This window comes from Erithacus rubecula (assembly GCF_903797595.1).
Source record: "Erithacus rubecula genome assembly, chromosome: 5".
Lineage (NCBI taxonomy): Eukaryota > Metazoa > Chordata > Aves > Passeriformes > Muscicapidae > Erithacus > Erithacus rubecula.
Genome location: NC_136687.1, coordinates 38,702,007 through 38,725,489, shown reverse-complemented (window position 1 = coordinate 38,725,489; position 23,483 = coordinate 38,702,007). Strand labels below are relative to the sequence as shown.

Genomic DNA, 23,483 nt, shown 5'->3' with positions numbered 1-23,483 from the left:
GTCTTAAAGTGATGTATCAGGACTTGTTAGGATAGAGGAAGACACTATAGCTGGTATAGATATTTGAAATTTATTTGGCCTTTCAACAGGTTGATTTAAATCTTTATTATAGCTGAATATTTTGGAGGGTTTTTCAGCATCTTAAGTAGTCAGAAAATCTGATAGCTAAAAGTAGATACCTGTGCTACTGTAGACAGATGCCTTACAGAATTGATATGTATGGTAGACATGTTTTCTTGTGAAGAATTTCTTTGATTAATACATAATTCAGATATATAGTTACAAATGTATAGTTGCAAACATGCAAGTGCTGCTGATTGCTTTATATAAAAATAAAATGTTTATAGTTAGAAAATAAAGATTTAGTTTTAAGTAGTGTATATGTAGCAACTTGATGTTCTGGGAATAAGAAGCTGCCCTTCTTGGGGCATAAATAGATCATAGCATGAAGAGTTTGATACAAGTGCTGGAGACTATGGGAAAGCCTGAAAACTTCTTGGATTTTGTCACTCTGGAGATTTACAAGCACTTCTTGATTTTTGAACTTTGAGTGCCTCTGAGGTCTCAGAGAAAACAGTTATATGATAGAAAATGTGAAAGCCTTAGTCTGAAAAGACTGTCTAAGCTCATCAGTGCCGACAACCTAATGATGTCATAGGCCATTGCATAATTACACAGTTGAAGTTTCCAGACAGAACAGTTGATGACAGATATGAACTTTCTTTACATAGTTCTGTCTTCAGTTTTCTGTGTAATTTTCAAAGCAGAAAGATGTCCTGTCTGGCTGCAGATTGTAGTTGTGTTAAAGGACTGCATCAAGGAAGCTGGACTGGGAAACACAATAGGATGCCATTACAATCCAATTTATGGTTTTCCATTTCTAGCTCCTGAATTCTTGTAAATCAAGTTCTCTGGCATTCTGGGAAATTATATATAGATTCCCCAGGAAATCCTCTGCTCTAGAAAGTGCTATAATACACAAGTCAAGACTTCAAGCATATTTATTCAAATTTTGTTCAACTAAAGTTCAGATTATGAATAAAACCTTCACATTGGTGGCTATTTTGGCTTTCAGTTTTGCACCACTTTAAGGTTGCTGCTAGAACCTGAATATTCTGAAAACTTTATCAGTAGGTAGCTCTAACATAGTAGTTACAAGAGAAGAATATTAAATCTTGGTACTGGAGAAACTTGTTGTTTCTTCAGAACACAAATCTTATTTTCGGTACAGAATGAGTGTGTATTGATTTTGTTTTTCTTACTGCCCCTAATGAGTGACTTTGGGGTTGACTTCATTCTGATTCTCTGCAGGATAAATTGCTTGTGTCATCTAACTTTCTTGGCAATAAATCTTGATTTCTGTAACTAGGGAATGTTGTATAGCTTTGCTGCTTTTGGTAGGCTGTGTAACTTTTAACAGTCCTATGTTTCATCCAGGTAAGTACCCAGAACAGTAGCTGAGCTGAAGAAAGATCCCAAAACAAACAACAACTTTGCCTCAGTCTTAGGTATTTGAAGCAATGCATTCTGTCACTTTAGGCTAACATGTGGAGTAAAGACTTACCTGCAAAGGTCTTGGTATGCCTGCTTGGAAATGTATGTGTGCCAATAGTTCCTGATTTCAATTTTTTCCACTTCCACTACGAACGTAGACCTGCAAGAGTGGAGGGAGGGTGCAGAGAGCAATTCAAAACTAGAAATGAAGTGCTATTTGCCTGGGTTAGGTGAGCTTTGCTTTCAGCTTGATGTGGGTCATGGAGTCATTAAGGTTGGAAAAGATTATTTATTCCAACCATTAGCCCAGCACTGTGAGATCTGCCACTAAACCCTCTCCCCAAGACATCTGCACATTTTTAAAATACTTCCAGGGATGGTGACTCAAGCATTTTCTTGGGCAGCCTGTTCCAGTGTTTGACCACCCTGTCAATATCCAGTGTAAGCCTGGGGCAACTTGAGGCTGACTTTGGTCCTGTTTGTTCCCTGGGAGTAGAGGCCAACCCCATCTGGCTACAGGCTCCCTTCAGGTGGTTGTAGAGAGTGATAAGGTTTCCTCTGAGCCTCTTTTTCTCCAGGCTAAACTCAGCCACTCCTCACAGGACTTGTGCTCCAGACCCTTCCCCAGCTCTGTTGCTTTGTGGAGCTTTCACTGCCCTTCCAGTCTCCTCATGTGTGACAGCTGGCTCCTCATGCTTCAGTGGTTGTGGTAATGCTGGACTGCAGTGGCATCCTTACTAAACTAGTAATAGGAAAGATCTTACCTCAGCAGATGTCTTTCCTTTTTACATCAGCCTGACTGACAGGTGCTATGGACCTTCCCCTTAACTCTCCTAAGCTGAAAAAAACCCCCATGTCTCTTGAAGGATGCCTTTGTGGAGAGGTCATCAGCATCAATCCTGCTTCAGCTAATTCCTGGTGAAGTGCTGACGTAGACTTAATGCCCTCCTTCAAACCCAGTCAGGGAAGTGTCCTGTCCACAATAAAGCCTTTTAAGAACAATTTGCTGTTGTCTCTTTGGCAGAAGAAATAGCTTTAAGACAAAGTTGCTAGATTCTTCTATGGACTGCTAGGGGTAGGCATTATTCTAGCAGTGAAAGAAATTTTTTTCATTAGGCTTATTCTCTAGAATTCAGTTTTAATGTTGAAAATAAAATGTAAAATGTGAATGCAAAGAAAACTTCTTGAATTGTGAGTGTTCTCTATTGGGTTAAATGGTATTTGCATACATCCTCAGGTGGCCTGAAGAAGTACTTTTATAGTTCAGCATCTGCTTCTTCTGTAGTTCCTTCTGTCTTTCATTATGGACACAGAAGTCCTGAAGAATGCAAATGCATTGTTGATGAATAAATGTCAAGTGTAGTACAGAAAACATGGAAGCTTGATTGAAAGTCACATAATTTTTGAATGGGATTGTGGAAAGCCCAGAATCTTTAAAATGAAAGAATTGCACATGACAGTACTGTCTAGCAAAAGCTGACTGCCAAGTGGCTTTGTTGAGGCTTAATTCTAATCAACTGGGAGTATAGCAAGTGTTAAAAATGCAGGAGTTAAATATATTTTCATATGAAAAGAATAGATAGATCAGTGTTTAATTTGCACTTTTTTTTTTTTTTTTTTTTTTTCCCTGTGAGAAGCATGTGGGCTCTGGAGAACTAAATGTATTTGCTATACATGTGGGATTTTTTCAGATGTTTTTCAGATGTCAAGACTATATTAAGACACTACTTGTTGTAAAAAAGAGGAGAATTAATACCATATCTGTCATCTTTGCTCTTGAAGACTGTCTTGGAAATATTTATTTTTGTCTGACAGTGAAAGTCTTGAAAGAATAGAGACAATTTCAGGGAGGATACCTTGAATACAGACACATTCTGTAGTAATATTCCACTACTGTGACATGGCAATATTGACTTTTTTTTTTTTTTAAATTTAGATAATTAAAGTGTTGAGTTCAGTAAATATGCATGATGTAAATATCTTAGGGCTTAGAAATTCTCAAATGTAACTGTAAAAATAAAACCACATGTACACATAAAGAGAAAACAAATCCAACTAGATGGCATTCCTCAATTTTGATTCATTTTTTAAAATCAGTTCTTTCAGCTGTCAAATGAGCCAGATGCTTCATTTGATTATATACAAAGTGGATAAAGTATGATGTTCCTGATAGATAAGTGAGAAGGAGTGACAACTTTGGAAGAGCCAACTTTCAGAGAAAGAGAATAAACCTGTGAATGGGCAAAAAAAGAGATAAAACTGAGTTGGATGATTAACTGAGTGAAAAGTCATGCTGTGTGTGATCAAACAAGAGAAATTCAAACCACTGCAGTTGAATGCATAATCATGCTCGGTGTTTGTTAAAGGACTCAAAGGTAGATTGAAAACTACCAAATTAAGAGTTTATATATTGAGCATGTTGACTGGTGCTTGTGAAAGCCAGTAGCTGCTTTTCTCTTTGGAGTTAAGGGATCTCCAATGAGAAAAGATAACTGAATTCCCTTACAAATAGGTGGTTTGAGAGAGGATTTTAAAAGTTAATCAGCTTTTAAAAGAATGAAAATAAAAGCTTGCATGTTAGTAGATTTGCAAAAGTTAAAATATTTTCTATTGGCTTCATTTTTTTCTGCTTCAATTATTTTATCATTGGAAATGCATTTCTGGGAGCATGAGAAGATCTCCTAGATTACTTTTGCTTTAGAATTATAAAATCTGAGACTCCAGGTTCTATTCTATCAGACTGCACTTAAATACTTGGCCAAACTGCCAGTTTTTAGGAAAAGGGGAAAAAAAACCTACCTTCAAGACCACAAAACTTACATGATAATATGTGCTGTAATCCACATGAAAAAATTATTATTTACTTCCTAGTACAGTTAATTCCCAGGCATTTGGGAAATCACTTTGTCTGTATCCTTTGCTGAAAATTTCTATTTCAAAAACTTTAACTGTGCTGATTAGTCCAGATTATTTGTTTGTAGAATGACAGCTATTAAAGAATGTAATAAAAAGCCTAACAGACTGGCATTTCAGCAGCAATGCTGTTGTATACCTGTCAGCATAGGACTTGTGGGGAAAGAAGGAAGGGTTTAAAGAAGTGTAACTTAACTCAGGTGCATGTTTATGTTTTTAGGAATGATTTTTTTGGGGTTTTTTTGAGTTTTTCTGCTTTAACCTGGTTATCTGCACTTATGCACAATGTTTATTTTTTTAGACCAGCAAGTTTGAGGGTGATACAGGCCCATGTGAGAAGCAGACAAGGCACACTTCAGAATAGGCAGCTTAGAACACTTCAGCTAAGTGAATTGAAATGGTGTTTTAGTTGTGGGACTGTGTTATTGCTTCGTTTTCTGTGGTCTCAGTATAAAGAAATACTCCTGAAATATTGATTTTGAAGATGTTGTCACTTGTCTGATGTGTGTGGCTGTCCAGCATCACTTCACTGGTGAGGACATTGGCTGCTAGAAAAGAAACAGAAGCTCCATCTTCTTATTCAGCTCCTCTGTTCTTGGCCTTAGATTGTGTCCCCTCAGTTTCCTTCAATTTTCTGTGTTTCTGTCCTTTCTCTCATGCTTACATTATACAGTAGAAAATGCAAATGGAGCATGAATTTAGATTGGATGGTTTGCTCTCAGCTCTTTTAGGCTAGCACATTTGTTTTGAGGACCACTGTGTATGTACTTCTTAAATTGCAGTTCTTCAAATGAAAAATGCACTGCTTATGTGTACATTGCCTACTAAGATTTAAGATTATATTTTAATACTATGCTGTCATCATTGTTAAAAGATGTGGGCTGTTCTTACTTGAAGTAGACCTAGTTGTTGCTAAAGACTTAAGACATATAATTTTAAAAATGAAGGTGCTACAAATTAATTAAGTAATCTGCATCTCTTAGTGTCACTGGGGATGTGGTCTTTGATAAGAATGCTTATGCAGTTCATAAGGATGAACTCCATTAGTCTTAAATTTAATTAGTCAGTTTCTCTGGAAGAAGCAGGAGTGATAGAAACTGAAGTACAATAGAGAGGTTCTCAGCACTGACTGTCAACATGAAATGAGACTTCTACTGCAGCTATTTGTAGTAGCCTTAATCTATTTTATTTTCCGGGCCAAACATTATTTGAACTTACTTATCCAAAAAGAATCTAAGCATATGGAAAGGATTTTGTATTACTCAAGGAGCAGCATTTGAATCTACAGTAGAATGAACTGTGCCTGGATGACAAAGTCTTCCAGTTCCTCTACTGGTTGAAGAGAGGGGAAAAAAAAACATTTTGCCTGTTTTTTTTGGAATTTATTCTGGTCCCAGGAAGAGACATGAAAAGGGCAGTGCTTAGCAGCAGCAGATAATGATGACTGGCAAATCTGATGTAAGTTTACCATCTGCAAATGTTTCTGATGGTCTCTTACCTTGTAGAAAGACATGCTGATGCAGAAAGGAAAATTTCTATTTTGAAGGAAGGGTTGAGAGGAAGATGGCTAGTATTGGGAAAGGATGCCTTTATTTTATATGGAGGGTAAGATGCTACAGCTCTCTTCAGTAAGAACTTTCATTCTTCTTCAATGCATTCAGTAGTATACAATACAGTATATTTACTGTAGCTTGGCTTCCTTTAATCACTTACAGTTCTATTTAATTTGAATTGGGCTGTTATCATATGGATAGATAGATGTTTTTAATAAAGTCAAGTAAATGAAACTAAACAATCTAATAATGTATATATTTGCAGGTGGAAATTAAAATAGTTTCATGGAATTACTTTTTAAATAATTGAATTGTGCCTTCCATAGTTTAGAACTTTTTTGCCTCTTTGATGTTCTTTGTAGTGCAAATTTGGTACTGCTGTGAGTAATTTAAATCAAGTGTTTCAAACTGTGTCTTATTTTTGTTTTTTTGTTTTTTTTGTTCCAGCCCTGATGATATTGGTACCTGTTGGTATATCCTGCTGTCTGGTTCAGTCTTCATTAAAGAATCCATGTTTCTTCCAAGGAGCAGGTATGTCAGCTATGAATGTACTGCATTCAGTATTTTAAACATAAATCATGAGATGTAGCGAATTTTTAGAATTAAAAGGCAGTGTTTTATATTTTATGAAACACAGAAGAACAAATCTAAATGCACATCTCCTTCCTTTACTAGCTGTGGTAGCTCTTTCATGCCCATAGCTAGAATTGAAAGTCCATCTTCGTGGACAGTGTACTACTGTCCGAAGTGTCATGCAGATGCTGTTGATGTAAAAAGTAAAACCCACTAAAAACCTGACAAATGGTGTGAAGTACTGAGTAGTCTCTTCCTGGGAGTAATCAAATTTGAAATTATAGAATGCACTAGATTTTGGATGTGGATGTTTTCCTTTACTTACTGTGCACAAGTCTTTGGTGCATGTTTTAACATATGCTGAGATCATGTTACTGCAGGTTTTGCTGCTTCTGTTGTGCTTCATTGTCTTGGTTTGAAAGACAGGTGTCTGCTAAGAAAGGCAGGAGCCTCTCGTGAAATGGAAAATGTAAGCTTCCTCCCTCCAAATTATTATAGCTTTGAAATTAAGGCAAAAGATAGGGGAATAAGAATAACAATTATTTTCTAGGAAAAATTTAAAAAAGTACAGTAATACAAAAAGAACCAAAATACTGACAGAATCAGAATAAAACCTGACACCCTGTCAGAGTGTTGGTGGCAGTCTGATTAAATGGTGGCTGCAGTCCTTCTCCAGTGGCAGATCAGGTTCAGTTGAAGCAGTGCTCCTGTAGAAGGGTGCATTTTACCTCCAAGGGTCCAGTGATGATGTGGAAAGGTCTATTTTTCCTCTGGAATTCAGTGGGAAAAGGCTGCTCTGATGTTCTAGATCACAGATTTTTATCTAGGTAGGAAATGCTTGGCTCCTCTCCCTGAGTGGAGCATCTCACAGTGGGATGGTGTAATTTTATGACTCATGCAGTGAAACTCAATGGCCCATTAATAGAAAATACCTCCCTGGAGGAAGGATGGGTTGTGTACACTGCCCCATCTGGTTTTAACAGATGGCCCATTAGCAGGAAATATCCCCCCCCCCCCCCCCCCCCCCCCCCACTGCCAGAGATAACAATCACTGCCCCACCTGATTTCAACAGATGGTGATAGAATACATACTTTTGGTTGCATCCTGCTTTGCAACCCAAGACATTCATGCAAATGGATTTTCAATGAAGAGTGGTTTCATACATGGAAAAAAAAAGTTTGACCACGAGGCACCGAAAATTTATATTTCTTGAGTAAAAATAAATATTTGTAGCTATGGAAAAAAATGTAAGTGATTGCAGTCATTTTAGACTAAAGTGACTGAACTTGATAATTTTAATGGAAGTAGAGCTGAATTATTTGAAAATGCTGGTTCGATGCATATTCATTCAGACTAATGTAAAGGACTCCTTTGAAGTATATGGCATATAATAAAATCTGTGAAAGGCAGAGTGAAAGAATGACCTGTCTCTTTGTAGTACCATGATAATGAAAGCACTGGAATTTTTAAAAAAGGTTTTAAACAGTGGGAAGCCACTTCTTGGCTAGTGTTTGTTGGCATATGAAACATTAGATCTTGAAATCTACCTTCCAATGGGAGGGAGAGCAGTGCAAATCTTGGGAATGCATTTGATAATGGTGGCATGTTCTTGTCCAGTCGAGTGTCTTGTGTCTGTCAGGCACTGTTGACAAAAAGGTTATGCCATCTAATAGTTAATGCTAAAGGTGCAAAACTGACTATTGGAAAAAGTGGCACAACAACAGATTATAGGACCCCTACTTCTGTAAGAGTGAAAATAATCCCACATGTTATCCATGAGCAGGCAGTGCTGGGAAAAAAGTTGGCAGAAAATGCTAACTTTTTTAGATATCAGGAGATAAGATATTATATATCTGAATTAATGTAGAGGGGTTGTATGTAGTCCATGGCAAGAATCTTCTGTACCTCTGAAATACAGCAGTGCTTGTACCTCACTCACTTGAACACTTGAAGAGAGGTGATATTAAATGAGATAAACAGTGAGCTTGAGATTCTTCCTGGGAGAATGAACAAAAAATTACAGATCCTGTACAATAAGCAGTACATTTAAGTGCTGTTCATATGCAGAAATAGGCATGTCTGGGACAGTGTCTGTTACCTTAGTGAAGTACAGGCATGGAAGCTGGCATAAGAATAGGTTTTATAGTTGTGGATGAAGTCAAGTGGATGTCAAAGCTGGTGTCTTGGGAAGCAAATGCAAGAGAGACAATTTGTTAATTAACACAGATAATGTAAGTCCATGAAAGCAAAATTAAGAAATTTTAATTATATAAGATAGAGAGTGTTTTGGGAGAGTAAAACCAGAGTAATTCTAGTAAAAATCACTAGAATGACTTTGTGCTTAGAAGCTGTAGTCATTGAAGGATAGGTGAGTGCCTTATTAAAAGTTAGGACAAGGTTAATCAGGATTTTTTCTTTGTAAATGAGTTAGTTGTGGTGGAGCTTTGGGCTCATCCATGAATAAGAAACTTGGCAAAAGCGAGAGGGCACCCAGGTTAAATTTCTGATTTGAATGCTAGTGGCTAATAATTGATTTATTGAACTATTTACTTACTAAAAAAACTGCCTGAGAAGAAAATTCAGTTTTTCAGCTTTACTTAGGCTGCCAGTGAACTGCTGGGAGAGAAATAGCAAACTACTTAGATACACATTCTGGACAGAAGAGACTGATTAGAAGAAATGCTAAAATAAAATTTTGCAGTGCTCAGAAAATAGGGAGTGAGACCTATGAAAAAGCTGCTAAGAACTGTGGTGTTCTGGAATGTAAAAAGTAGTGTCAAAAATGGATAAAAGACTATGACTGGATAAGTGTTTGCTGAAACCAGCTGTTTACATATACAGGGAGTAACAATTTCAAGAGCCTTTTGGAGCATTGCATAATTTGTGCATCTTCATGTTCTGTTACTATGAAAATGAACTGGCTATGGCTTAGCAAATGGAGCACATCCTCATGCATCACTGACATCAAATGATAGGAAGGGACCTAAACATTGCAAAGTAGAGGTCATCTGATTTTGATTTTGTTTGTCATCTGAGTAAACTAAATTTGCAATAGTAAATTAACATTTACACTATTTTAGTGTGAGTTTTTTTCTGTTCGGTCCATTAGCTTTGCCCATCTAAAAAGCCACTAGGATATTCTTTTGCAACATGTAAAGCTTGTGATTAAGAGAGCAGAATGGAACCAAGAGGTCTGTGTAGGAGCAATTAAATATGTAGAAAGCAAAAAGTATGTGCCTTTTTCCAAATCTGATTGACTCAGAAAATTCTCATTTCCCTTTCTTTTCCAAGAGCCAAACGTAATTCATCCTCAAGCATCTTACCATCCAAAACTCCTCTTCCCCCCCCCCCCCCCCCCCCCCAGTTTAAAATTATTCTCTCTTTTTTTTTTTTTTTTTTCGTCAGCCTGTCCCATACACCTGTAGTAAATTCCTTTAGACAGGTTCTCTGGTCTGCTGATCCTGCTCACACTGAGCTTCCCCTTGCCTGTCCTGCTGTTCTTCTCAAGCTCACCTTCATTGAATGATGGCTGGGCTGACAAAATTTAAAATAAGACACGTGTTGTCATCCCACCAATTCCATCCCCACCCCACCCCCTGAATTTCAAGAGCATTTGCTATTCTTTGGATTTCACTCTTTTAAAATGAATGTCTTTACATGCCAGAGTGCAAGTAGTTTCTCTGGGTCATTTAAACACACCTAGTGGACAAATCTGCTTACAGCCCTTGCAGGTTTGTTCTTAGTCCTGTGCAGAATTTGATCTTACTCTGAACTTTGTGGCAGTTAGCATGTGAGTCTGTAAAGAGTAGGATGGAGGGCTGTCACTAGATTTAAGCTGACTCTTGCAAGTACCCTACTGCATTTGACTGCATATGCTGAGCACATTATTTGCATTTGGTTCCTCTATTAACTGATTTGCTTGTATTAGTTTTAGATGTAGTATCATCAGACTAGTTGGTAACACTGGAAATGCTCTTTTGTTTTATATGTTATGTCACGTGAAATTACTGACTTATTTCTTTCTTTCAAATCATTGTGTCCATGGCTTTTCATTTCTGGTGTTAAGATACCATTTAAAATTCCTTCACTAAAGACACTAGGTTTGGCAGAGAGTTAATGCATAGTTGGGGAAGAAGAATATTTAAAAAAAAAAAAAATCTTTTAACTGCCATGAATCTGTGTAAAAGCATAAGAAATGACCACATCTCTGCTTTTGCACTGCTGTGGCTTAGGAACAGCACACTCTCATTTACTGCCCACTCTCCCAAACCAGACACCTCTCACTCCCCTCCTGTCTCTGGTGGGAGACACAAAGGCAGAGATCATGACTTGGGATGAGAACAATTTACTGGAAGCAGCAATGAAATGGGAAAAAATGGACAGTACAAACAGCAATACTACTAAAACCCATGTAAATAAAAAATAGTACAGCAGTCAAAAATTAACCAGCTTTGTCATGTATGAAATATGAGCAAATAGCTACCTGTTGAAATAGTTTGAGATGAGTGTCAAAGCTGCCAATTTTTGACAAAGTTTTATAATATACTAGATGACTTGTAAAATTACTTGTAACTAGCTACTGGACAAGTCTTTAATTGCAAATTTAAAAAAATAAGTTCTTCAAGATAGGATAGTGGAATACATGAAGTTGTAAATTGAGTATTTAGCTTTGGAAACTGTAATATCTAAGCCATGTCTGGTTTTTTTTTTTTTTTTTTTTGAAAATAACATGAGTTTAATTTTATTTCCCTGTTGTAATACAGTTTAGCTTGCATTTGATCAAATACCAAGCCATCAGCTAGCAAATATTGTTCTTAAGATAAGGCTGGATTTCATTATCATAAATTATGATTTTGGGAAAATATGAAATCCACAGTTTTAAAGAATTGTGCTCTGAACAATTAAAGCTGCTATTTATTTGGTGACATAAGGTAAAGCTTGATCTTGTTCTCATGTTTAATTTCTGTAAATTAAAAAAGTGAAATTTATTTTGATAGTTTAATGTAAGGAAGATCATCCCTTTTGCATCCTACTCCTTTCTCCCCAATTTTCCTATTAATATTTACAAATGTCTTCCTTTACTTTAACCTATCAGGCATATATTATGCTAAACTAAACATTCCTTAATTCTTTCCTCCCATCATGACCATCAAGCTAGCACAAATTAACACTCAGTTCCCTCATTTCCCCTGATCATCTGTACCCTGAAGCAGTTCATGTGGTAGAATGAGGTTTATGTATTAACTCCAGAAAATAAATGAGCAGAAAATGTAATTCCCTGAGGGCTGTCCTGACTCTTCTGTGTTTTCACATGGCCACTGACAGCTACTGTGTGACAGTCCCTCAAAATGTCTTTTGGAATGGCCTCCAGCTTGCCTTGACCTGCTCCATGCTCTTACCTGTTTGGTTGTTTACTTGGGCTTCCTGTGGGTTTTTTACCAGAGCTTTGCTCCTAGGGCAGGCTCCCCTGGGCTCCTGTGTGTTACTGAAATGGGAGCTGCAGTGCCCAAAGCTCTCCTCTGTCTCCCACAGCTCACCTCGTGCCTGCTCTTGGCCTCCACAGCTAGAGGATGCAGCTGTCTCAGACTGTTGGCTCTGGTGTTTGGGATTTTCTGCTTCTCTCCTAGAGTGCTTCCAAGCCCATCTGGGTGTTATGAGCTGTGCTGCTCAGGCATCCCACTGTGCCCACTTGCCACCCACAAACCTGGCTCTACACTGGGTTTTCACTGCTTGCTCATCTGCTGTTTCCTTGCTGCAGCCTCTTTTCCTTCTCTGCTTCTGCATCCAACCAGTTGTCTCCTCACTGACTCACATGGCAATGGCACAGCTTTCCCTTTGGCAAATTCACAGATTTTACATACAAGAGCAATTATTTAAGCTTTTTCCGCTAATTAAAATATTTAAGTTTTGAAGGTGAGAGAACATGTGTTTTTCATTATTTTCAAAATTAAAAGGGATGCATGTTTAAATATTGATGGTTTTGCCCTCTGGTCTTTCCCATACTAAAACAACTTTAAAAGTGGAATGGAATATCTAATCATACTGGAAAGCCATTGAACAAATAATGGACTTCTTTAGAATGTGTGTAAAGCAATAGCAAAACTCAGTTTATGTAGAAATGTTTTGTCCTCATCCAAGTGTGTCCTCATCAACTTGTGAAAGTAACTTTTCAGGATAAAATTTGTTAAGGATTTTGGCAGACCTTTTTGTTTCGAGGCAGTGAATGTGAGTGTACTGGTGCTCGAGCCGAGCCCTTGGGTGTCTACATGCATTTATACAGCTTTATGTGTCTGAAACATACTTCCTAATTTTTGTGATGTCTGAATCATGCTGTTTTGTGTGGTTTACATAGATCTGATGGTGTATTTATGTTCTGAACACAGAATTGCCTTTGATCTTTTGGGTCAGTAAAATTATGCTGATATCTTTAATCACAATGATAAAATCTTTCTCAGTGTGACTCATATATTTGCAACTTAGTGTTTATTAATAATGACTATTACTGACTGAAATCTATGAGATAACAAAATGAAACTGGGATTTTAACTGAGAGTGATCAGTATATGCAAACATTTAAACCATGATAAAAACCCCTGAAGAGGTGATTTGTTTTTTTTTTCTTTTTCCCCTGAGCAGGAAACAGAGTTTTAGAACAATGGACTTGTGGGAGTCTGAGTTGTACTTTTGGGAGCTACTAGTTTAGTTGTTTAAGCTGCAGAGGGAGTTGATCAAGAGCTGTGTGGAGCTTATTTAGCTTTTCACAGGTTTTGAGTTGCTTATGGTTAAGAATTCACAGCATTATGATGGAAACATCAGGACCATATGTTGGATATTCATACAGGTTATAGTTTCAAGTCTGTTTAAGGAGTTACTTGGAAGTGCATGCTTGGGATTTAGTTTGCCCTTGCAGCTCTCTATCTTGAGTAGGAAATGTCACTGTTTTTGCTGCTGCTGGGTTTTCCTATGACCTGTTTGTTGTCTCTTGGTATGTCTGTATCAAGCTGGTGTGTTCTGAAGCCTTGCTCATGATTATCTCCAAGGGCTGGTGGGATAGTATAGATTGTAATATTGTGGGCTGACCCCGCTGCTGCCTTGTCCTCTGTCTGAGGCATTTGAATGCCTTGGTTCAGCATTTCAGTCCCGTCCATTGAAACTGGATGCATGAAGGAGTGTGATCTAGGGTTTCATCTAGGAAATACTGAGATCATAAGCTGAAGGAGGAAGTTGGAATTAGTAGTGATGTCAGTCCATTTATGACTGTGTGGCTATCATGAATTACTCACAACGAATTTGAAATAGGCATTGAGAAATAAACACTAATTGCTTTGTACTGTCTGCATTTACCCTCAAGACTGCATTTGTCATTTTGGATGGAGATGTTTACTGTTACCTACAAGCAGAAAATTAGACTTATTACAGCATGTGTGACTGTGATTACTCATTGAGACTCAAACTCCTAGAGAAAATAAAATCTTGCTTACAAGAGGTAGCATTTCACTGGGAGTGCCTGATCTGGCCATCTACCTTGAATTTGTTGATCTGCAGTTGGTATCATGTTACCAAGTGAAATCCAGCACTCACTCCTGTGTCAGTGCAGGCTTCCTTGTGAGGTGCTGGAGGAGCTGGAGTGCCTGGGGCAGTGCCTGAGCCCAGCTCCCTGAGGGCTGGCAGCCAGGGCATGCAGGGAGCATTCAGACTGCATTGGACTTCATCACTCCAGAGACTGTCAGCTGAATTAGCTAAGCCATTAATTGATGTGTCTTGTGATGTCACCTGCTGCTTCAACAAAATTTGTGATTCAGAGCACAGGCTACATGTCAACCCAAAGTGTCCCTAGAGTTTGAAAAAAAAAAAATGGTGTACAGGTTTCTTTGAATATGAGCACTTAAAATTATTTTTGCAGCTAATTTATCCTTTATACCATCCATCTTCTGTTCTGCTGTGTAATTGAAGAGTTCATTGAGGTCTGACACTGATCATGACAGTATCTGAGGTGCTGGGAAATAGAAGAGGAGACAGTTCCTAAATGACGAGATTGTCTGGTGTTGTTCCTGTCATATTTCAGTGCTACTGGAATTTTTTTTTTTTTTTTTTTTTAATGCAGAGCTGATAAAATGTTAAGGGACTTAATCTATTACACTGGCATCTTCTGGAAGCAAAAATAGAAATTCAGTGTTGTGGATCTGGTGCTACCAGGCTTTCTTCCAAGTTCGTAATGACAAGATAACAATGAAGCTGAAAGTGTCAAATGACCTGAATATGTTTTCAGTGAGCCTGAGTTGTTTTGATTCCTCTCAAGGAGAGGGAGGCTTTCAGGGATGGAAATGCTTGTGGTAGCAGAAAAGCCAACTTCAGGAGCTCTCACAAATGCAGACTCTATTCCAGTTTCTGGATGTCTATACTCAGAGCTACTGACTTCTGTCTCTCTGTGTGAAAGACCTGCTCATGGGCTTGTGTAAGCGTGAATGTATCTTAATAGCTCAAAGTAACTGAAAAGTACCTTAAGGAAACAGTAAAATTAAGCAGAGGAGTTTAACAACCTAGATTCATGGGGCATAATTTTTGAACAGAAAGACAGGAGAAGAAAAGAGAGAATGCTTTAAGGTAGCTGATAGAGGAAATGTAATCTTTGATGACTGTGATACCAACTGTGAGATCCCATTTCTTTAAATCTTAGAAAGTTTGGGATAAAATTTTGAGTAATTGCTGAGAAAATATGCTGGAATAGTGGTAGGGGTTTTTTTGGGCTTTTTTGTTATCTCCCTCCCCCCCGCTTCCCCCCTATCTGGGCACAAAAAAGATTAATTCCACTGAAAGCACTAACTTTTTCCTGAAGACATTGTATTCTTATTGTTGAAAAATTTTGGTGCTGTTTAATTGATTGCCTGGTTTCTAAAATGTGCTGCAGTAAAAGCTGGCCTTGAAACAATATGGTTTCATTGCTGACTTTTCTTTTTAGCTTGTTTTGTGTCTCATTAGCTAGAAGCACCTTTCTAATACCAGCATTAGGGTCTCTAATGGAGCATGTCACAATTTGAAGTCATTGAGAACAACATCTAAGCACCTTGGAAACATTGTTCATCTTTGCTTTTGCTTTTACTGCTCTTCTCTACATTATAATTACGTGATATATTTTATTTCAGCAGTACTCACACTTGTATTTTCTTTCTAAAATTTCAGTTTCGATTTTAATGTTAAAAAGCTGTTTTCTGAAATAGGAATAAATTGATTGCATACAAATGGGATGTGGGAAAAAATTGAGAACCCTTTTGAGTAATTAAGTTCTCTTTGTAATAAAGTAAATGGTTATTTGCAAGTTAAATGTGAGGCCCATTACATCAGGGTATCTGCTACTGCTTACATTGTTAATTATAGATATTTATCTGAAGGAAATTGTTGCTTTTTCACAATTGATACTGCAGCTGGTGAGATGTCCTGTTACATAATCCTTTTCCTTCTGATTTAGGATTTCCTCTGATTCAATTTAATAGTACTTAAAGTTTTGAGTTTTAGTACAAATCTGCAAAACATCAAAGCCCCCTTCAGTTAATTGCAAAAACTGCATTATAGAATTCTTGCTGAGGCCAAAAGGAAGACCCTGTTTGTTTTATGTGCTCTCAGAATCTCTGGACAAGTTTTATAAGTGTAATGAACTGAAGTAATCTGGTCATTGCTTACCTCAGAATAACAACAAAAGGAATATGTGCAAAAATAGCATGAGCAATACCAAGAGGAGAAATTGTACCCATGTGGAGAGAGGAGACAGAGGATGCTTCCTTTTCTTTGCATCATGTGAACCTCTCAGGATTTAAACTTTCATAAACTTAATTTTGCTGAAGGAAAGTCTTGATAAGCTGAAGTTATGATGTTTACTTATGCATTTGGAGGACTGTAGAATAACTGAAAGGAATTAGAATTATTGTCTTGGTTCTTTACATGATTTCACTACTGTAGTTCTTCCACAAATGTCTTTTTAATAAAATGTTACTCCGTATTGTAGAAGATTTGAAAATGTCTGAGAGTTTTCTTTCATGATACTAACATTTTCAAATGTTTCTGAAAAACAAATCCAGGGATACAAGAAGTGGTATAACATTTTAAGTGAGGAATAATTTATTTTTCAAATTATAAATAGCTAAAACAAAACTGTCACTACTACTCCACTGTTTTACTTAATTTATTCATTCACAAATATACAAATTTATCTTGCATGCATCTGCATTGTACACTAATAGATTTATAGAAACTCATTATTGAGTAATATGTTTAGCTTTCCACATGAATGAATTAGTTGTATCAAAATGAGTTAGGCATGTAAGTGTGTGTGTGTGGGAAGTGTCAATATATATGGTCTTGTTTTACTTCTGAACACCTAGATGACATGTCAAATTTAAAAGAACTGACAATTTCTAGTACCTTTAATTATGAAAGTCTCTAGGGGGGACTTAAAAATGCTTATTATGTATTTTTCAATATAAAAAGTCTTCATTTAGAAATTAGCTTCTAAAGTCTTTGTATGATATTGGAAAAGTACTCCTGTTTTAATGGCTTTCATGAATGTTAATAAGCCAAGCTGTGTTTAGGCAAGGTCTTGCCTCTTAAGTAATGTTTTCCAACAACTTCTCATTCTTTGAGACCATTATGTAGATCTTGTGATGTCACGGTAATCTCCATGGCAACACAGACGTCATTAGCATGAAGCATAAGCAAAGCTGTTTTTATTCAAACCATTTATTTATTTATTATTTGAAAGGATAAGAAAAAAGTAGGTTAGGAAAAAAACCTTTCCTCTTTGAATGTTTGCCGAGATAAAATAATACCAGAACTTCTAATTTAAAAAATAAGGATCTATTCCCAGGTGTTGTGATGAGGTACTTACTTGCCTTCTAGCTTTCTGTACTAGAGATGTTAAAAAGCTGAACTGCTGCAACAAGATAAATTCGTTGTTGCCTCTACTAGTAGGGTCCAGTTTTGCTTGTTATATAATTGTATATTTAGTCTATAAACACGGATCTTGAATTCAACAGAAAAATGCCATCAAAATGTTTCTTTTCTGTAGAATATGTACAAGGGTTGTAAAGGAACACTAAGTGGTATTCTCAACTTAAGAGTATTCCGGATCACCTGCTGCTATAAAGACCCTGAACATCTACCTTTTTTACAGTAAATTTGCAAAACAGTTTGTTATTCTCAAAAGTGTTTTTTCAGATAGGGTTTTTAACCATTTTTCAGCTTACTGTTTTAGTTTTGATGTTCCATTATGAAAAGATAAAGTGAAAAGCAACAAATGTGAAATTTTACACAATTACTTCATTTTTTTACCCAAACTAGTCAAACTTGCTGCCATATTCACTCTTGTAACCAGGTACAATTTTAAAATTAACCTTACTTTTCAAAACAGTAGTCTGTTCTAAAAGAAAAACTGTGTAAAGATCATAAAGCATATGTTTCAGGGTTGACTGAGGGGACTTTATATGGAAGAAAACTTCCAGAATCTAGCTAATTTCCAACGATTCACTGTGGGTTTTCAGGAACTTCCTTTGAAGTGCCTTCAGTAGTCAGCTATAAATTAGCAGATTAATGCAACCTCTGATCTGGGTTGCATTTGCATAAGAATTAAATCCCTGGGAGTATTACGTAGATAAAGCACTATAGTCTGTCATCTGTGAGGATGCTAACTAAAAGTTAGCAAGTGTTCAAAAATGCTTAAGAGGTTCACTAAAGTTTTCAGCTGGAGTTTAACTTCTACACATTTTTAGCAGGAATTATTTAAAGCATTAATTTATTGTAAATGTGCTTATTCTGTAGTTTTAATATGGTCTGGTTAGTCATCAAGCATTCTCTCTGTCTGGCTTGCTGGGTTCTTTGCACCCTCCTGCTGCAGCAGCAGGGTTATTATCTGTGGCACCACAGCCAGCAGGTGGTTTGTGTCCCAAGGAGCTGCAGTGGTGTCTGAGGCTGTTTCCTCCTGTGAAACACTCCTCCCAGGTACTATTAAGTGGCGTGTATTTAGCTGTGATATCGCAAGTGAGTCCCTTCCCTGACACATGAGCTGTTGTATCTGAGACTGTAAACATCTGAGCTATCATATGACATTGGATAAGCCTAATCATCCTTATCCATGGTATGCAGTGAGCTCATGTCTCCAGGATTTGCAAGTAGTGACAGTTCTGCAAATGCCTCTTCAACTTGACAGCATCTCAATTTTCCTTTCAACTGAAAAGCACTTCTGTAAAGCAGCTAACTTTTGCTGAAAAAAAAGCTATAAATATAGTAACACTGTAGGAATTAAATAAGTTAAAAGAAAAAAAAGAGGCTAATCTAGTTATTTCAATATGCAGATGACCACTACATTTTAATTAAACAGAATAGTTATTACAAGTCAAAAGCAGCTTGAGTTCCCTTGCATCTTTACTTGCTTTTCCTGAAAGACAGACACTAATTCAAATGAGAATCTAAGAAGTCAGCCTATATTATCAGATAATTTGATGTTCTGTGTAATGATGCCCTGTCTTTTAGTTGACAAACCCTTGCTTTCATGGTTTCCAGTGTGCAGCTCTAACTGTGGGGAAACACACTGCTCCCTTCCCTGCTTGCATCATCCCAGTGGAGCTGTTCACGTTAGAGTGGCTCTGCATGCATGAAGGGCTCTGTCTTTTTTCTGAGGGGTCACAAAATGGCCACGCCAAATTTAGTTTTCATCAGAGCACTTAAGCGTTCCCCAGGGAATGGCTTGCGCATGTACACAACCTTCTTAATTGTAACTTTCTTCTTTTCCTTGGCAAGGATGGGGTTGGTTGGGGGTCTGGGTTTCAGAGCACACTGATGTGAAACCCAACTAAACCTACCTTGGCTAGAATAAGCTGTGTATAGGGACTGATGCTTTTCATTCTGATCTGGACATACCAAAATGAAATGTGGTGGCTCTTAATGGAAAAGATGCATGAAGAGAAACTTGACTGAATCCCTTATCTCTCTAAATGGAAGGTAAAAAATAGTCCCCATTTTATTTCCCATCTGGATGTCTACTTACAACTGTTCCATATTTCATCAAGGAATTCAGTGTGAATGGTTGGTTTTACAATTAAATCTAATGAACTAACATTTTGATGTTGTTCCTAGCTGAATGTTGATTATTACATTGAGATTTGATTTTGGGACTTTTTGTAGACCAGACATTCTGCTCATGTTTGTTTCTGTATCATCAGATAATAATTGATAGCAGTGCCTGCCGTGACCCCAGTCATGGCACTGCTGTTAGGGAGTGGTGTGTGCAGGTGGGACATGCTGCACATGATCCATCCAGTGGGATGGGGACTCCTCTCTGCTCTGATATTGAGAACCAGAGGATAGAGGGAAGATTGGAAATGCTGAGAAATGCACTTGAATGTAAATGGTGATAGTAATAATAGCATTTTCAGGGTGAGGGCTACCTAAGAGCAAATGAAGACACTTTGGTTTATGTAAGTTCAAATTCTAGATATGCTTCATGCAATACCTCTGTATTTCATTTTGGTAGTTTTCTGTGTTTCTTTATATAGGTGTCAATTGAAGAAATGTAATTTTCACAAAAAGCACGTTGAAGTATTGAGTTTATGTGACTTAAAATCCATTTTTATCATGAATATGTTAAAAGCTTGAGAAACTAAACTGAACCATGCATAGCCTTGTGCTTATGGATTTATTCATATACAGTGTTGAGCAGGTAAGTGTTGGTTGTAGTGAAGGTGGGAGAAGGATAATGTTTACTTTAATCACCATTTTTATTCAGATGTTCTACATTGGCAAATACTACACGATGATCTTAAACCCATTGTACCTCCCATTTGAGAACTTCAGAATAAAGAAAGTTTTTTAATATCTTATTTCTAGAGTTGTGGCATAAAATATTTCAATATTCATGCATTACATTTCCACTTTATTTATATTGTAATTTTTTTTATATAAAATGTGCAAAATCTGTATGGAACTTTTCCTTGCATATATATAACCTATAATATTCTAAGAACTTGAGAAACAATAAAATTTGCTGTTTATATTTTTCTTTTCATTACAACTTGTAAAAATAAAATATTCTTTTTGATTCAGAGGAAGTGTCAATTAAATAGATTTTATTCTCAACAAGCAACTCTGTTAAAAATATTGCAATTACATATGCATGAAACTATAGCAGTATTTATATATATATATTTATATAGCAGAATGTGCACCATAGACATGACCATACTTTGTGGAGCTTTCCTTATGAGATTTAAGAATTTTATGAAAACCTCAAGCTAATGTAATGCAGGGAATATCAAAAGAAATAAAAATTAAGATTACTTTGTAGAGGAAACCCTAAATTTTTCTCTGTCCTTTTTGCAAAATAATTGTCATTAGTGAAACTGAGTTTTCTATGTGAGTGATCTGTGATTTTTAAGTGGAAAAAAGAAAAGGCTTAACACTGAAAAAAACCTTTTCTTGGTGTTGTGAGGTTTCCTTCAGATTCTGCATCACTTTTGATGAATGCATTTACATTCCAGTGCTGAGAAGTAACTTTCCATTTGGGAGCTGGGTTGACGTGAAAACAGGAATGTGGAGGCCCAGGGTGAGGGGACAGGGCTGAATGCTGATAGAGAAACATTCCCTCTCCAGTAGCTGCTGCCTCCAGCAAGCTTTGAAAAGAGCATCTGTGTGTGCGTGTGAGGATGTCTGGGGACCTGGGGAAATGGATGGGTGGTGTCTGCAGAAAACTGCCTTGTCCTCCACTGTCACGATGATAACAGAAAGAATTGAACAAGTCACCTCAATACCTGCAAGTTTTTAGCTGTCTGTATGTGTAAGTGCTTATAAAAATTTGTGTGTTGCTTGTGGCTGTAGATGTTTCATTTAATTGATGTACTTTGTTGTTTTATTAGCAAATCTATTAAATTTGAAGGGGAATAAATGCAGACAGTGGTTCAAAATTATTCTGTTGTTGTTAGCCACAGGCGTACTTAAACTGCTGGAGTTTCATAATAGTGAAGAATTTTTTAAGTGAAAACTGAGAGTGTAAACTTGGGAAATGTGGAAACCCTTAATTTTCATTTAAAATTTGTCTTCTGTTAACAAGCATGAAACCTGAAAACTGGTATCTCTGTCTTTAGCCATCTGTGCATGTTTTCAGTATAACAAGTTGTAAGCTGAGAAATGTATGTAGTAAGATATACTTATGGATAGGGGAACTGTCATCTCTAATCAGTGTAAATTCAATTTAAGAATGTATTAAAAGTGAAACAAAATTGTAAACTACTTACACTACTTACATGCTTGTAAACTTACTACAAGCATAAAATACCTGCTTTTAATACATAGTGAGAACAAAAAAAGTTTTTTTAATACTAGTTACTTTATTTAGAAATAATACTTTTGAATAGTCAAGTGGGAGATCAGACTTTTGTCAATTGTTTAAAGGACTAGATAGTTAGGGAAAATACCTATCTGCCCACTAGAAAGTGGGTTCCTGTAAGTAATATTTTTATATATTTTCAGGTAGTTGTTTGGGTTTTTTGTTTCTTTTGTTGTGGTTTTGGGTATTTTTTTGGGGGGGAGGGGGAAGGGCGGGTCGATGTTGGAGTTGTTTTTTGTTTTTTTTTAAAATTAAAGTAGGTTTATATTCACATTATGCTTTCCGTATCCCTATGAGAATACAAGTAGTGTTATAGAAAAGGACTCCAGAAGTGAAATTATCTCTAAGACAGGTGCTCAGGAGAGCATCTGTGAAGCTTTATACTCAGGGAATGTCAAGTCAGAGCTTATGTGGCAGTAAGAAAGAAAAGTGTTGGGAAAGTTGCTGCAAGCAAGGTTCTCTGGGGAATTTAGGGGAGGAAGCAATAGTGACCAGGCAGGCCTTCTGGCTTTCTAAATTACTGTTACAACCACTGTATCCCATATTGATTGTAAAGATACCTTTAAACTGGCTTATCTTCCTTTGGTGAAATTCTCTTATGCACATCACCAATTTAGAGAAAACAGTTGCAAATCTGTGATTCTTTCAGCTGTGACATTGACTTAGTAGTTGCTAACAAGCTGTATTTAGAAGCTGAAATGAGTAAGGCTTATTAATACAATTTAAATTATTAAGAAATGGTATGATCCAACCAAATGTGAAGTATATAATGTAAAATTCTCTACTACATTTTAAGAACAAAAATCATGTTTAAGCTTAAGGTCTCTGTATGCACAGACTTATCTCACCCTACAGTAATTTGTCAAATTTGTCAAATCCCTGATCTTCAAACCTGCTAATAAAGGCTCTCTGCTCTCAGCCAGTACTCATGTTGACTATTTTGTGAGAAATACAGGTAATCAAACTCACTTTCTATGGAAAGTCTGGCATCAAAATTTTGTAGACTATTGTCTAGTCAAAGTTACTGAAATAGAGCTGATACTAAAATCTTGGTACTGCTTCTGTGTGATACCTAACATCTCACAAGCCAGCTTACATGCCTGCTCATGGTCCCTTGTATGAAGTTCTTCTGCTGGTATTTCAGAGAATCACAGAATGGATTGGGTCGGAAGGGACCTGAAAGATCAGGTAATTCTAAAGCCCCTGACGTGGGCAGAGATACCTTTCACTGGACCAGATTGCTCAAGAGCCCCATCCAACCTGGTTTTGAATAATTACAGGATGAGGCATCCACAAGTTCTCTGGGCAGCCGGTTCCAGTGACTCACATTGTTATAATGAAGAATTTTATAAAAGGCTTTACAATTGAGGCTCTTTTATCAGCTCAGTAAACAGACTGTATCATGTGTTGGATATTTGCTGCTTCTTACTCATGCTAGTGTTTTAAATAACCTGTTTTCAATTAAATTGAGTTTGTTTGATGGTTAGTTACTGCAGCTAGGCATTTTGGAGAAGACTGTCACTAAAGTATATTTTTCTTCATCATTTACTTTAGCTCTTGTGGGAAACTGATAAATTGATTC

General features: G+C 36.9%; 1 protein-coding gene across 6 annotated transcripts in view; it reads left to right on the top strand.

The window, feature by feature from the left end:
- The window catches only part of RAPGEF2 (Rap guanine nucleotide exchange factor 2), a 182,211-nt gene that overhangs the window by 66,834 nt on the left and 91,894 nt on the right, over nt 1-23,483 (top strand). For all 6 annotated transcript variants that reach the window (XM_079307523.1, XM_079307521.1, XM_079307524.1 and 3 more), the window contains exon 4: nt 6,408-6,491. In XM_079307523.1, coding sequence (XP_079163649.1) covers nt 6,408-6,491 — 84 coding nt within the window. The remainder of the gene's footprint in view (nt 1-6,407; nt 6,492-23,483) is intronic.